Source organism: Tamandua tetradactyla, chromosome 4, assembly GCF_023851605.1.
Source record: "Tamandua tetradactyla isolate mTamTet1 chromosome 4, mTamTet1.pri, whole genome shotgun sequence".
Lineage (NCBI taxonomy): Eukaryota > Metazoa > Chordata > Mammalia > Pilosa > Myrmecophagidae > Tamandua > Tamandua tetradactyla.
Window position 1 is genome coordinate 109,022,697 of NC_135330.1, and position 15,961 is coordinate 109,038,657.

The following is a 15,961-nucleotide window of genomic DNA, read 5'->3' on the forward strand; positions in this document are numbered from 1 at the left end:
ACTGACATAGTTCTACATATGGTTTGCCACTGTTTTGTTTTACTCGAACATCACACTAAAATTTACTTAAAATGTTACAGTGTAGATTAATAAGTAGATATGAAAAAAAGTAAATCATTTAAAGGAAAGCATTTCCCATGCCCACTACTTAGTTTTCAAATATATCAGCATATGTCATATAAAAATAATCAGATACCATTTTATACAACAATTATTTGGGCATGTAGCCACAGACCAGCCTATTCTCTATTTCTTTTTTAATGATCTTTCCCTGTTCCTTTTCAAAGAAGTTCCTCTTCTCTCCTCTTAATGAACTTTTTTGCTTACCTCTCTTGCCTGTTAGCTATCTTCTATCTCAAATTAAAGCCAGCAAATATTATGGAAAAAAGAACATGTTTTGAGAATGTACACTTCAAGAGGGCAACTGAAAGAGCATCTTCAGTGAGACCTCAGTTGGAGTAGGGGAGAGAAAGTAACTCATGTTCTTCCTGTGGTCTTGGGTCTGGCTGACATGGAAATAAATCTTTCTCCTAACAAGCTCCTATATCTAAGTGGAAATAGACGTTAATTTAAAAATAAACCTTTATGTTTATGCTCCTTTATCTCCTTAGTTTTAAAAAAACTCCGTAGTTTTGTCTCCTTTTAAAAAAAACAAACAAAAAACATAAAATAATCTCAACAGAGATGAGGAAGGAAATTTTTATAATTTACATTACTAGAGGATAGTCACTGGTGCAGTTTCACTTTCCTTTCTTTCCCATACTAGCTATTTTGTGGGGGGTGGGGAAAGATGGCTAGAAAACCAGAGAACCCAGTGTTAGTGTTTACGATGATCATTCAAATGACTAGTCACCTCCCTTTACAATCTTCCTGTGCTTAAATGCTAACTGATCATTGACATTCACCCTTTATTTTTTCATCAGAATATTCTGTATGAATAAAGACAAAAAAGAAGTTATTTTACAACTGTCAGTCATAAATGCCACAATTTTAGCCAATGAGTTTAATAAAGCTATATGATGTATAACAATACCCTTTTGGACCAAGGAAACAAACTATGATAGATTTTTCAAATATGATTATTCACATATCAATATACAAATGAGGAGCACTAGCACTAAATTCACTTATAACAGGACATGGACTTATACCTACTGTAAATCCAAGTCCTTAGAGGAACCATATCACTTCAGGAATTCATGATCAAGAGTTCTCCATTTCTAGTCCTGGTTGCTATACATCACAATTTATGTTTTTGCCCTGAGAGTATTTTAGTGCTGGAACATCTATCAAGGAACCTACTAAACTGCCAATAGTTCACTGACCAATGAAAACAGTTATTCTGAAGAAATACACACATAAATGTTGCACCAGCCTGCCTTTGGACTATATGCATTAAAATCACTATCAGTGGTGAACTTATAGATTTAAAATAACTGCATCAGTGAGGGAAAAATAGAGCAAAATTACGATATGCCTTTAACTTACATAATGGAGGGACCAGAACATAAATACCTACGCATATACACTTTTATATTTCCCATCTTTTCCAGTACTTGAAATCAGAATTTCATAACCATAGAGCTCTGGTACAGTAGTCTCATCTGTTTCGCCATTAATGAAGTGGGAAGGAGGTGTCCAGGTAAGTACTACTGTCCTTGCCTGAATGTCTGAAGCCTGTAAAAACATAACATTCAAAAGCTCTTTGAAAAAACTGTGATCTGCAAAATGAGCTACAGATTATCTGATGGGGATTCAAGATTAAATAAGTATGTATATACTTACATACAATGGCTCACAAATAGCAACCTGCCCATTTGGAGATGTGATATAATTTGTTGTGAAACAACAGACGGATTCACCAAGTTTAAAGACCATTTTGGGATGTTTAAAACTACTTATGCAAGCAGTCATAAACAGTCAAAAGACAAAACAGGAGGAAAAAAATACTTGTAGCATATTTGAAAGAGTTTTAATTTCCTCAATTTAGAAACTGTCTTACAATAAGACAAGAAAAAGACAAAAACTCAAGAGAGTAATGACAACTGGGCAATATGTAAAATGATGTCCAACTGCATTCATAATAAAATGAGTATAAATTTTTCATCCATTGGATATGGGAAGATGAAAAAGCTAATAATATCTAGTGTTAAGGGTCTGGACAGATGGGCACTCTCTTCAATGTAGATGGGCACATGCATTGGTAGAATCCTTGTATAGAGCACCTCGGGAATGATTACAAAAAGTTTAAATGTGTTTACCCTTTGATTCAGCAATTCCACTTCTAGGAACTTTTCTTTCAGGATAATATCCTATATACCTTGCATATATGCATTTAAGAATGTTCAATACAGCACTGTTAAAAATGGCAAAACACTATATCAGACTATTTAAATAATGGTACCGCCTTTTAACATATTATGCAGCTCTCAAAAAAAGAATGAGGCAGACAGAAATATACTGACATTTAAAGATGTTCTCAAAATACTGGTGCTACGTCATAATGGAAAAAAAGGAAAGTGCAAAGCAGTATACATGGTATGATCTCAGTTCTGTTAAAAAATTAAAGAAATGCATTAAAAACATCAGAAAATGTACTATACTAATGTACCGATTGTTACCTTTGGGGATTGTGTGTGTGTGTGCATACATATGTGTATAGGATGAGTTGTAAGAGAAAAACAGGAAATTTTAATCATGTTGTATATATTTCTGTACTACTGGAATAGTTATGAGTATGTATTATTTTTATAATTAAAACTTAAAGAAAAAACAAGTCTAGGAACTAGATAAAGTTTAAATTCAAGATTCGTAAGAAAGATATCAGACTATATGTACACATTTATTTCTGTGAAAGTTTGTTTTAAAGTCACCTGCATTTAATGTTTAACTATCTCTGTGTTAGTGAACATAAAACAAAATAAACCCCCTAACCGCGAGGATGAGGTTCACCCCATCTTGATTAAAGCAGACTTTAGAATTAAAATTTGCTTTTACATTCACCTCACTTGATTCTTACTAAAGTAAGCAAAACAAGCCTAACTATCTTTATTTTATAAAAAAGAAACATTCAGAAAGGTTAAGTGACTAGTCTGAAGTCACTCAAATAGTAACTAGTATCCATTCCAGTTAATGTTTCTACTACACAATTCTCCCATTCCAAATCTTCTAGGCAGCAGTGGAGGGTGGTCGGCAGGAGAAAGGGGAGGGAGGGAAACAAACACAACCATGTGAACCTATGGATGCGTACTGACAAATGACTAGATGATAGCAGACAAAATAAAACTAGCTGCTAATTAAGGTAGATGGATTATGTACAGTCTATCTTAATTTTTAATATACATCAAGATCTTTGTCAGGTAACAACTGAAACCATCCTGAGAGACTGGCTGTCTGATGTGTTATATTAAGTCTAGCTAGGAAGCTACTGTGAAAAAGTTCAGAATCATATATATGGTATGGATTTTGATAAAGATTATAGACATCAGAAATGAGAATGTCTCATTTCTGGATTTCCAGAAATATTAAAGTAGAAGAAATAGAGTTCTTGTTGCTTATCTGCATGTTAGCCCAAATGATAGGACAAACACTTCCAATACAGATTAACTATTTCAAACATACAGATTTACAACACTGTCATACTTCATGTTGCGGAAGAATAAGCAGATTCAGAAAGGTAAAGTGACTTGTCCAAGGTCACTCTACACGAGTGCACAACTGAGACTACAGCATGTGCCATGAGCCACCTGAGCTTTTTTCTTTCTTCTTTTATATCATCGCAGTGCTTCTCAAATGCTGGCCACTCTGCTAGGAATACTGTCCCCACAATCTCCTTCCCTTAGCCCCAGTGCTTAACCACTACTTTTTCTTAAAATTTCAGTTCAATAATTCCTTACGGAAATTTCCCTGATAACCCTGTCAAGATTTAAACCCCTTATTATGCTCTTAGAGCACTATAACTCTAATCTGGCACAGACATTTACTGTATGATGCTTTATCTACTGAGCTAAGCTCTAAGGGCAGGTACCATGTCTGTTCTTTGCTTTTCATTCTACCTCCAGCTTCTAGCATAGTATCTGACATTTTGATAATGGCCAAATATTTATAGAAAAAATAGGTGAATGAATACATTTAATTTAGTGCTCTAAATGAACTAGAACATGCAAAAACAATCACACAGCAAAACAAAACTCTGACCTGTACTTTACAGCTCACAAATAAAGAGACATAGTCCTCAAACTGTAAAAAAACAAACTAAAACAAAACAACACAAAACAAAAATCATCAGCATTACTTAAGTATTGTGACACAGGGCTAATTATCTTACTAAATTATATCTTTCCCATAATGCTGTGCAAAAGATTCTTTAAAAGAACTGTTTCAAGCCTTACTTTTTGTGGTTGAAAATTATACCTTTTAATATTATAAACTGTAACAAATAAATGCTGATAGCATTAGTTATTATGCTATTCAAATTATCAAATCTATTAAGGCTACTAAATTCCTTTTTTAGTACACCTAGAGATAAGACACTGGGATATACATAGATTTTGGAAGGACAATGTCTCAGTTTCTATCTCAGCTCCAGTACTAATTAAACCTCACTCTGCTTCAGTGTCCTCATCTGTAAAACAGGGAAAACAGTATGCAGAAGATTTTTGTAGGGATTAAAGAAAACAATACATGTAAGCATTCAGAGTGCTTTGAACAGAGCTTGGCACTAGTTAATTCATGTTAGGTATTATGAAATAATTCTATGTTCACATTAATTTATATGCTCAATTCTTAGAGAAAACAAATTAAATAAAGCTAAGAGCATTGAAGTTTATTATTTAGAGTCTTCAGAAAAAGCAGCCTATGAGGGGCTGGCTTACTCAACTTTCTAATGCAGGGCCTTTGTGGAGAAGGGATAACAACAACTTCCTCTGTTTTTTGCACCAAAAACTGAGCAAGTTCTATTTCAGGTAATTTAACAGAAAATATTTGATCATGGACTTATTTTGAGGGGAAGGAAGGGGGAAATAGAGTTTTTGTTTTATAAAGCAAGAAACATTTATTTTGGTGTTAATAAAGAACCTTATGGTCCTGACCTACTTTCTCCTGCACAACCTGTACTTCTTTTTGCCCCGTTTACTATCCTGCAGCGATAATGGTCCTATCTATCAACTACGTCATGTATATATCCCTGCTCTACATCTCCCATTCCTTCCTAGTTCTGCATTTTTTCTTACTCTTTTCTGCTCAGAGAAGATCGCTTTACTTAATACAACTCCCCTATCTTCAGTAATTCTCATCACATAACCCTATTTCTGTAACAGCACTTGTCACTCAAACATAATTTTTTGTACATTTGCTTTTTATCTATTAGCATATACTAAGAGCTCAATAAATATTGTCTCATTGACTAACAATGAATAGACTGTGTTGCTCTTCAAGGAATAATAACAAAAAGATTGGCAAAGCCATAGGACAAAACTGAAAGCAGTAAAACCAAAGCATAACAGAGAACAGTATGCCCCCAATTTTCATAAAAAGACAAAAAATAAATTTACACATATACACACTTCTGAACTGAAATAGGACTGGAAACAAACTGATTAATTTGGAGGAATGGGTAAAAGGAGGTTTATTTTTACTCTATGCATTACTTAAATACTTTAATCATAAGAGATCACATATTAATAATAAGAACATTCAGGATTCAATCTTAATCACTGACACTTCTGTTAGCTTCCTTTAAAAATGGAATCAAGTTATAGCTCTTAGAAAAGAACAGAGAAAGACTAACTAACAATTATTTTGTTAAATTTGTTTTTCCTTTTAGTCCTTTCCTATTTTTTCTAAAGCCTTTTATATATAAGGTTGTAATCACAGCGTAACAATAGTTTGGTCTCCAGTTTCCACCCCCTGCTTCTGTCAAAACTATCTTTGCATTTTTCTGCAGCCTGCAAAAAACATATTTTTAATGGCTATATCATTTATATGGTAAAATAATCAGAATTTATCTTTGTATCCCTTTTGTTTTTCACTTTTTGTTGAACATTAATGCTGCAACCAACATTTTTGCATATTTTGCTTTGCAATTGAGGAATGGGACCTCACAGTTTAGTTTATATTTCTTTTGATTACCAGTATAGAACCTTTTGGGGTCTTAAAGGGTTTAAAAATTGAATTTGTACGAACTTTTTACTTAATAGTCTTTTGTCATATCTGATGCAAACATTTTTCCCCGTAGGATGCAAGCCTTTAAGTTGTTTTAAAAATATGCAGAAACTTTAATAAAGCTAATTCTGCTGCCATATCCTTTTCTGATTTCTTCTATTACCCCTTATAAGGGGTTGGAAAATACTAATTGTCTATAGTTTGATTTTATGTAATTTTTGGCATCTGGAATTAATTGGGTATATTTTATGAGGAAATAATATAAATGGACTTTAAAAACTTATCAGTTGCACCCACATTATTTGTTAGCGAACATCTTTGCCTGCTTCAATGATTTCCAATGCCATGCAGCACATATTAAATCCCTATTTAAATAATAGATTCTTAACTGAATATTCTGTTCTCTCCTTATGTCAGATCTATAACGAATCACAGGTTAACTTTATATTCTTAATATATAGTTAAATTTTAAAGAAAGCCTGAATTAAAATATCCCTACATCTTACATAGAAATATTAAATATGAATGTTAAGGAAACATATAAACTACTTACCATTGGTTTGAGAATGCTGGAAAGAAGTGCTTCAAATGCTTTAGTTTCTTCATCTTTTTCTTAAAAATAAATTTTTTTTTTGATTATTAACAAAATGAACTTAAATGTAACCTGCTTCCTCCCACACCCATGTCTCCTGAAGCTAGGATGAGACTTGTTTTCTAGTTTCTGTTCCTTACTTCACACTCAGTTCAAAATTAGCAGTTGGCGGCTCTTCAGCATTCTTTTGCTTCAGTTTCATTTCCATCATAACCGTGACTACTAATTACACCACCACCACATAGATCTGAATCAGTCAATAAATGATCCTTATTTTTCCTTCTAGGAATGTGTATTTTTAGTAATAGTTGTAAACAAAACTCTTTCTCTGGAAAATTCTCATTTACCAATCTCATACCTCTTAATGATAAGTCAACTAACTGAGTATTTGTTTATAACATGTCTTAATTGTAGTTTCCCAAAACAGGAGTATAACTGGCTTGACTTTGATTTATAGCTGCCACCGTGATATCTGAAACTTAAGCCTAAATCTTCTGAAACATCAGTGCTGAAAAGAATGATCAGGAAGTCTCAAAAATCTGGGAGAAAATTTTTGTAAATACTGTTAATATTTATGCCATGAAGTTGTTAAAGCATATTTAAAATTTACTGGTGGAAATGGAAACTTTAAGAAAGAGGAAGGTGGGGAGATGTAAGATAGCCTACATTATTATACTTCCTTCAAAGTTTGTAAACATTCTCAGTCCCCAGTCACATGTTAATGAGCTACACTATTTGCTAATTCAATTAAGAATTAGGAGTATCAATTTAGGTAAATATAGTCAAAGACAGAGTTGTGGTTATTGGTGTTTGTTAAATGGTATGTTAACATGCTTTACAGTCATTGGCGGTGAAACTGTATTTTAAAATGGCCTTAAGAAAACTTAAAGCATAATAACAAAAATGGGTATTGAAAAAAACTTCCTAATAACATCTTGATACAGTTTATTTTATAGAATTTGCAAAAATGCACATTTTGTTCTAGATTCTGAAGCCACAAGTAAATCTGACATAGTCCAACCACAGAGGTTAAAACAGATATAGTCAGTATCCCAGAAACCTAAAAGGTACACAGAGAAGCTACAGAAGTCAATATAAGCAGTAGTAAGAGTTTTAACATTACAGTGAAAAGTACATGGGTACTTATAGTCCACACTGTGGGCTATTAATCCTGCTTAAATGTTTATCATATACAGACACCTAGTCCATCATGTACAAAGAGTAGTGTTCAGAGTTCACATGGCAGAAATCACAGGTAAGGGAAAGGATTCAAGGAAAACAAGGGGACTTCAAGAGAAAAGAACTTTTGAAAGGAAGGATGAATAATACTTTCTCCTGATCTATACAGTATAAAGACTGTTGAATGACATTAAGTAGTTGTTACGAGGGGTTTGCACATAAAGAAACTGGGAGAAATAAGTTTTGATAAAAACCAGCACAGTTAAAAAAAAAAAAAAAAGGCCTGGAAAGAGAAGAAAAGGAATCTGGATTAACTTTATCTGAGTTTTCCCATCAAACAGAATTTTCTCTAGGTCAATAAAATTTAGTAAACAGGTGATTATTACTGAGTTTCCCCAGATGGATAAAATGAAGGCCACTGGTAACAATTTAGTTCCTAAACTTTTTTCTCTTTTTTAAGTAGTGTTAGGCTATTTAATCTACAATTTATTTGAACTGGGAAGAAATGATTAAAGGATTAGAGCATACTTTTAGCAGGTTAAATAACTATGAAAAGGAATGACTAAGGGAAAGTTTCAATAAGAATAATATAGGATTTTAAATAGTTACCTTCTATTTCTGTATCAACTTGTGCACCAACTTTCCCTTTCCCTGACCTGTTCTTTGCTGATCCTGTATTTGTAGCACCAGCATTCTGCCCCTTTATAAGTCCATTATTATGTTCACTGGTGGGAGAAGGGCATTTCTTGGGTGATGACGGTGGACTGCTCATTTTATCTTTCTGTGTTCCTTGGCGATCCTTTAATTTTTTCTGTAGTCGTTCATATGTTTTACTAGATCTTTCATCTCTAAAGTTAGACCTTCCATGTGTAGTGTGAGCATCTAGAAAGAAAAAAATTAAAAATGTGAAAAAGATCACATTTTGCAAATATGTTTATGGCTTGAAGAAAAAATAGATAATAAATCTATCATTACCCTAAACAGAATTTATTAAAAAATATTTCACAGTAATTCTGCAAAACAAAGTTATTTCCGTGTCTCTACCAACAGAGTACCAAGCTTTGTGACCATAATTTTATATATACCAAATAAATCTACAGAGGCATTTTTTTCCTTTATCTTTTCCCAATTAACTACTGATTTCCCAAAGAAACAGCTTGGTGGTATGCTATGATTATTAGAGGTGGTGAATGAGATCTGAACTGAGTGGGATTATTTACTAATAGTAGAATTCTAGGCACAAACTTACATCTCTAGTTATTGTAAATCAGAGTTGTGATTTGGGCTCCTACCTGAAAATGGATCAAAAACCTAAATGTAAGGGCTAATACTACAAAACTCTTAGAAGGAAACATAGGTGTAAATTGTGTGGCCTTGGATTAGTAAATGGTTTCTTAGAAATGACAGCAAAAGCATAAGCAACCAGACAAAACATAAATTGGATGTTATCAAAATTTAAGACTTTCCTGCATCAAAGGACACGCAGAAGAAAGTGAGTGTGCAATTACCAATGCAAAATGGGGGAAAATGTTTGCAACTTATATCTCTGATGAGGGACTTGTATACAAAACATATAAAGAACTTTTACAACTCAATAAAAAGACAAATAAACAAAATTAAAAAAACAGCGAAGGCTATGAATAGCTATTTTATTCAAAGATAGACAAATTGCCAATAAGCATATGAAAAGATACTCAACATCACCAAGGAAATGAAAATAAAAACCATAATGAGGTAACACTTTACACTCATTAAGATGGCTATGAGAAGTGTTCGCAAGGATGTGGAGAAACTGGAACCCTCACACATTGCTGGGGGAATGTAAAATGGTCCAGTCACAGTTTCTCAAAAAGTTAAACAATAGTATAATACTATAGCAACTGCACTCCTAGATACATACTCAAAGAGAAGTGAAAGCATATGTCTAAGAGCCAAATTGTGGAAACCACCCAAATGTCCATCAACTGATGAATGGATAAATGAAGGTAGAGCACCTATACAATGCAATATTGTCTAACCATAAGAAGGAACAACCTACTGCTACATGCTACAAGTTGGATGAACCTTGAAAACATTATGCCAAGTGAAAAACACTATACACAAAAGGCCATATATTATTTTATTTCATCTATATGAAATATGTCCAGCATAAGGACATCTAATGAGACAGAAAGTAGATTAGGGGTTTTAGGCACAGGGTTTCTCTATAGGGTGATAGGTAAGTTCTAAAATTAGACAGGGGTGATGGCTGCACAACATAGTCAATACACTAAAAACCACTGAATTGTATACTTTAAAATGGTGAATTTTATGTTATGTCAATTATATCTCAGTAAAAGAAAAATATGGAAGGACTATAATGAATTAATACACTTTTTTTTTTTACATGGGCAGACACTGGGAAATGAATGAATTAATATACTTTTAAATGTAGTTATCCAAATGTTTTTGTATTTTATCTATTACTCAAGATAAAATAAAAGCAATTATGGCAGAAAAAAAGAAAATATTATAGGAAAAAGAACAGGAGTTTTATTATCAAATAGATTTGAGAACAACTATCTAGCAGTGTTACTTTGTGGAAATATTTAATATTTCTGAGCCTCAATTTCTTCATCTGTATTTTGCAGGTTTTACTGTGGATTAAGTGAGACAATACATATAGAAGCATGGTGTCTAGCAAAGTTCAGGCTTAATAATGGTAGTGGCTGACAGTGAAATGCTGGGATCACGTCCCACTCTGGGAAAAGGGTCATGAAATCAACTGCTGGTCGGAACACTGACATTATCAGTTGTTGGGATTCAGTGATAGATGCCTTGTTTATGGCACCTCCAGTACAGTATGACTCTCGTCCTCCATTGCTAGATAGCAGGCTTGTGGATCTGTGCCCTTCACTTTCCTTTATGTCATCGTGAAGCATATCCATGTATTTAAAGAAATGCATATCCCCACTCAATGACAATTGGTTTTGTTAATGCAAAATAGTATTTGTCTCATCTAGTTTTTTCTTACAATTTTCTCAAGTACATTTAAAAAAATTAAGATACAACTAGCAGTAAACAAAACAGAAGAATAAGGCTACTGAAAAGTGTGTTCCTTGGTCTGCTGCACAGGCATCATATGGGAGCTTCCTAGGGAGGCAGAATCTCAAGACCCATCCCAGACCTACTGAATCAATCCTCATTTTTACAAGATACCCAGGTGTGGATATAGATTAGTTTGAGAAGTACTGCTCTAGAAAACACTTACCAACTCAACTCTCGTGAAAAGTACCAGATTTGCTACAGATTTTATCTGAACTTTATAGGTTCTTCCTGTACAGGAATGTATAGGTAATTCATTTGGCATTAAATTTTATAATGTTTCATTCATTAAAAAAAATGAAGGTCAAAAATATGATTTACAATCCCCTTTAAGAAAAAGATATTTATGAATGAAAAAGTCTGCAAAAACATACATAAAATGTTACTAGTTAAGTACTCTGGGTGGCATGTTTATGGGAAATGTTTGCTTATTGTATTTTATAATTTTTTTTTTTTTTTTTTTTAAAGGAAAGACAGAGAGAAGGAAGGAAGGATAGAAGGAAGGAAGGAAGGAAGAAAGGGAAACATTTTTAAACATTTTCTTGTTTTATTGTATTTTGTTTCTTTGTTTTTGTTACATGGGCTGGGGCCGGGAATCGAACCGAGGTCCTCCGGCATAGCAGGCAAGCACTTTGCCCGCTGAGCCACCGCGGCCCGCCCTGTATTTTATAATTTTGTTAGAATAAAAATGTATTACTTGGGCAAAAGAAATGTTTGAAAAATACCTATTAATTTCAGTATTTATTAATTCTACAAATTTACTAAGCACCTATCATGTGATAGGTGTAAGGGAAACAGTGATGAATAAAACAGTTTCAGTTCTCAGGGAGTTCATAGTCAAATAAGGGAGAAAGACATACGAATAAACACCCCTCAAAATCAAATTGCATTAAATTACATGAAAGAGCGAACAGGTTTCAGCACTACAGACTGATAAGGCAGGTTCAGGGAACTTCCCTCTGAAAGCTGAAATCTAAATAAACAGAAGTTTATCATGGAAAAGGAGGAATGAACACGGTGAGCAGAGGCCCTGAGGCAAGAAAAAGATTGGAAGTCTTGAGAAACTGCTGGAAGAGGGGATGTGGAATCTGTCAGGGCCACAAGCGGCAGGTCTTTGTCTAGGGCAATGGTCTGGAACCAGGACTGAATTTGCCTCCTGGAGGTCATTTGGCAATGTCTGGAGAGTTCTGGTTGTCACAACTGGGGTTGTTAGGATGTGTGTGTTAGGGGAACGGCTGGGGTTTTATTCTAAATGCAGAGGGAAATCAATGAAATCTTAAATAGGAGAAAGATTTATATTGATAAATGATTACTCTAGCTGAGAACAGACTGTTAGGGGCAAGAATGGAAGTAGAAAAACCAAACTGCTCTTGCAGTTATCTTGGCAAGAGCTGAATATGGACCAGATTTGAGTAGCAGTGGGAAAGGAAATGGATAAATTTGGGAAACATGAAAATAAAGTTCATACCAATTGTGCAAGGCTGAAAGAGGAGGAATCAAGTTTGACTGTCTGGTTCTTGATTGAACAAACTGAGTGGATTATGGTACCAAAATGACAACAACAAAAAGAAGGTTCTGGGGATCCAAAATTGAGATTTATGTTTTAGAGTGTTATGACTAAGTTTCAGGATATATCATCCAAGAGAAAACATCAAGGTGTAAGTTTTGGGCTCAGAGAAGAGGTCTTGGCTGAAGATAAAATTTGAGTTTGATACTGTTTTTAAAATCTCTTAAAGCACCTAGAAACTACTTTATGCAGGGGAATCATAGCCCTCAGAATTACCAAAAGCACAATTATTCCCAGCTGTAAGTCTCCTCAGAGCCTAGAACACAGGACAGAGGAAAAAACCTGGTGTTTTGTTTGAATGTGGTCTCACTAAATATTGCTTAGTGATGTAAGTTACTTCCCCTTTTGATTTCCTGTTTACCCATTCGCCTGAAGGGTAATCCTGAGGATGGAAACTAACAATACTTGGAGTAAAGAAAATGATTGCAACATCATTACTATTTGTTGATTCTTTTATATAATACCGTGACAGCATCTATTAATAAGCAACAAGTAACTACTTCGGTGAACAGGAGTCTTGCAGGATGCCTTACCTACATCTCCGTATACTTGAGAAGATTGGTACTGTGGCATATACTGTGCTGTCATGTCTCCAGCTCCAGTCACTGGTGAGTACATATGGCGTGGTGGAGGAGGCATCATGGTTGGGACAGGAATGAAGCCAGGCAGAGGAGGATGGGGAGAACGGTGTATCACTGGATGACCTCCAGGATGGAACTCTGGTGCCTGGGGAACCACAACAACTCGGCGAACACCATTGTCTTCAATGACCTACAAATGGAAAATTACATCAAAAGATTCTTACATAAGATGTGAGCCATTCTTGTGAAATAGATGAGAGTACATAAGAATTTTATACCATTTGAAGTTAATTTAAAAAATGCAAAGAATCAGCATGAAAAGAATTTATTAAATACATTAGGTACTTCTTAATTAGCATTAAATGATACAAAGTTGATTTAGTAGCTTAGATTCCTGAACACGATTGTATCAAGATATAACATTTACAAGGTGACTGACTGTGAGAATCTTGTATCTGATGTGCCTTATATTCGGGATATGGACAGATGAGTAAAAAATATGGACATAAATTAAAAAATAAATAATAGTGGGGTCAAGGATAAAATAAATTGGGTAGATGGAAACACTAGTGGTCAATAACGGGGTAAGATATATGGTATGCATGAGTTTTTTCTTTTTATTTCTTTTTCTGGAGGGATGCAAATGTTCTAAAAGATGATTATGGTGATAAATACAGAACTATGTGATGATACTGTGAGCCAATGATTGTGTACTATGTATAGAATGTATGTGTGTGAAGATTTCTCAGTAAAAAACCCTAAAAAATGCAATCCAAATGTTAAAACTGATTAAATGATAGTATAAACAAACAGTAAGCAGTGATATTAGGTATTTACCCTATGTGTTAAGTGCATTTAGTGATGTAATAAAAGTGAAGAGAGACTCGAGGAGTTTTTGGTTTAGACTTAGTAGGATTAAGCAAATACTTTCATTTTCTGCATTGTGGGTAGGGGTAGTAGAAAACTAGTTGTTAAAAGATGAAATAAAAATGGGGGTGGGGGGGCAGTACTCCATAAAACTGGATTCAGATTGCTAAAGATCAACCATGTATTAGAATTTTTAGGTACAAAAATTACCAGGACAACTTGAACAGCTGAAGATTATTTGTAGAGAGATAAATATCAAATATATCAATTCCTAGTTAAGAAAAAATATTTACGGTTCTGGCAAACTGATTTAAAAATAGAGAACAATTCATTCCCTTTGAACTTACTGGAGCTGTAAGTGCTTAGTATATACAGTGAAACCTAAAAGGCTATAAGATTTTATCTCAAAATCAGGATTCCCTAGTTACTCCACTACAATATGGCCTTTTCTCTTTGAGGCTTAAATGATTATCAAGATATAACGAATAGTTAATAATATCTTTCCTCATGAAACAGAAATGATTAAAATACAAAGTGCTAATTTAAAGGAAATGCTGGTAACATTTTCTGGAAAGAAAAGTTTTACTATGTTTAAGGATAGTAAAATTTATACATATGTATACATAACTTGATAAATATAGGCATACTAGAAAACACACTTATTTGTGTACAAATAAGCCTATATTACAAATATATGGTTTTGCAATAGGTGACAAATTGACTGTTCTATTAAAAAAAATTGTTGCTCTTAAATAGTTTATTAAACTATTGTGATAGTTAGGTTCTGGTGTCAACTTGGCCAAGAGATTAGGCCCAGTTGTCTGGTCAGGCAGGCAGTGCCCTGACTTATGCTGCAAAGATATTTTGTGGCGGCTGATCAACTGGAAGGTTGGTGTATTAAATCATCAGTCAGTTGATTGCAGCTGTGGTTGATTACATCTGCAATTAACTAAGGCATGCCGCCCATCAATGAGATAGCCAATCAGTAGCTTTTAAGGAAAAAGAGAGACTTTTTTCACTGCTTCCTCAGCTACTGAGCCTCTCCTGTGGAGTTCGTCCAGACCCTTCATCAGAACTGCCAGCTTCACAGCCTGCTCTATGGATTTGGACTCTTCCATTCCCATGGTTGCATGAGCACCTTTATAAACCTGCTGTTGGTTCTGTTTCTCTAGAGAACCCTGACTAATACAACCCTCCTCAGCTGCTATTAAATTATCCTTTTGTATTTGAGTAAGATATGACTTGGACTAGAAGACCAAATGAATTTACTGTCTTTTTAAAATTTGTTTTAATGCTGGATCTAGAACCATCATCCCTGCTTCCAACAAAATGAATGCCTCACTTCTCGTCTCCTTACTTAACGCAGTTTTGAATTTAAATCCCAGTCAAGTGTCTAAGAGTGGGAGAAATGAAACCAGATCTGGAACCCTAGCGGCAGGAAATCTGGGAACTGTTTCTAGCTTTTCAGCCTCTGCTCTGCAGAAAGATACATTAGAAGAAGACTGGAATAGATTATGAGTGAGCCAAACCACAAAATCTCTCACAACATCACTCTCACATTTATCATACTCCAACTTAGAAATTGTAAATGTCTCCCCAATTTTGACAGGATTACAGCCACAGTCTTCAACTTGGCATTCGATTTGGTTACAACCTATATTTTTAGCCATACACTTACTGTATACCAAATCCCAATTCCTTAATTCTGGCCAGGTTCATAATATCAAAGCACCATTTTCACACTGATCTCTGCACTTTCTTATTTTGTATCTGTGTTCATTCTCTTTCCTTTCAATTTGCTTTCCCCTTTAATTTATAACTATTTGAATCCTATCATTCCTTTCAAATCTAGCATAACTTTATCTCCTCCATGCGTTAAAAAAAAAAGTTATTGACACCTACTACATTCCAGGCACTGCTGTAGTGAAC

General features: G+C 34.3%; 1 protein-coding gene across 6 annotated transcripts in view; it reads right to left on the bottom strand.

Moving 5' to 3' along the window:
• The window catches only part of FNDC3A (fibronectin type III domain containing 3A), a 254,767-nt gene that overhangs the window by 44,253 nt on the left and 194,553 nt on the right, over positions 1 to 15,961 (bottom strand). For all 6 annotated transcript variants that reach the window (XM_077158213.1, XM_077158215.1, XM_077158211.1 and 3 more), the window contains 4 exons: positions 13,118 to 13,355; positions 8,543 to 8,815; positions 6,716 to 6,774; positions 1,520 to 1,677 (listed from right to left, as the gene is read on the bottom strand). In XM_077158213.1, the coding sequence (XP_077014328.1) occupies positions 1,520 to 1,677; positions 6,716 to 6,774; positions 8,543 to 8,815; positions 13,118 to 13,355 (728 nt within the window). The remainder of the gene's footprint in view (positions 1 to 1,519; positions 1,678 to 6,715; positions 6,775 to 8,542; positions 8,816 to 13,117; positions 13,356 to 15,961) is intronic.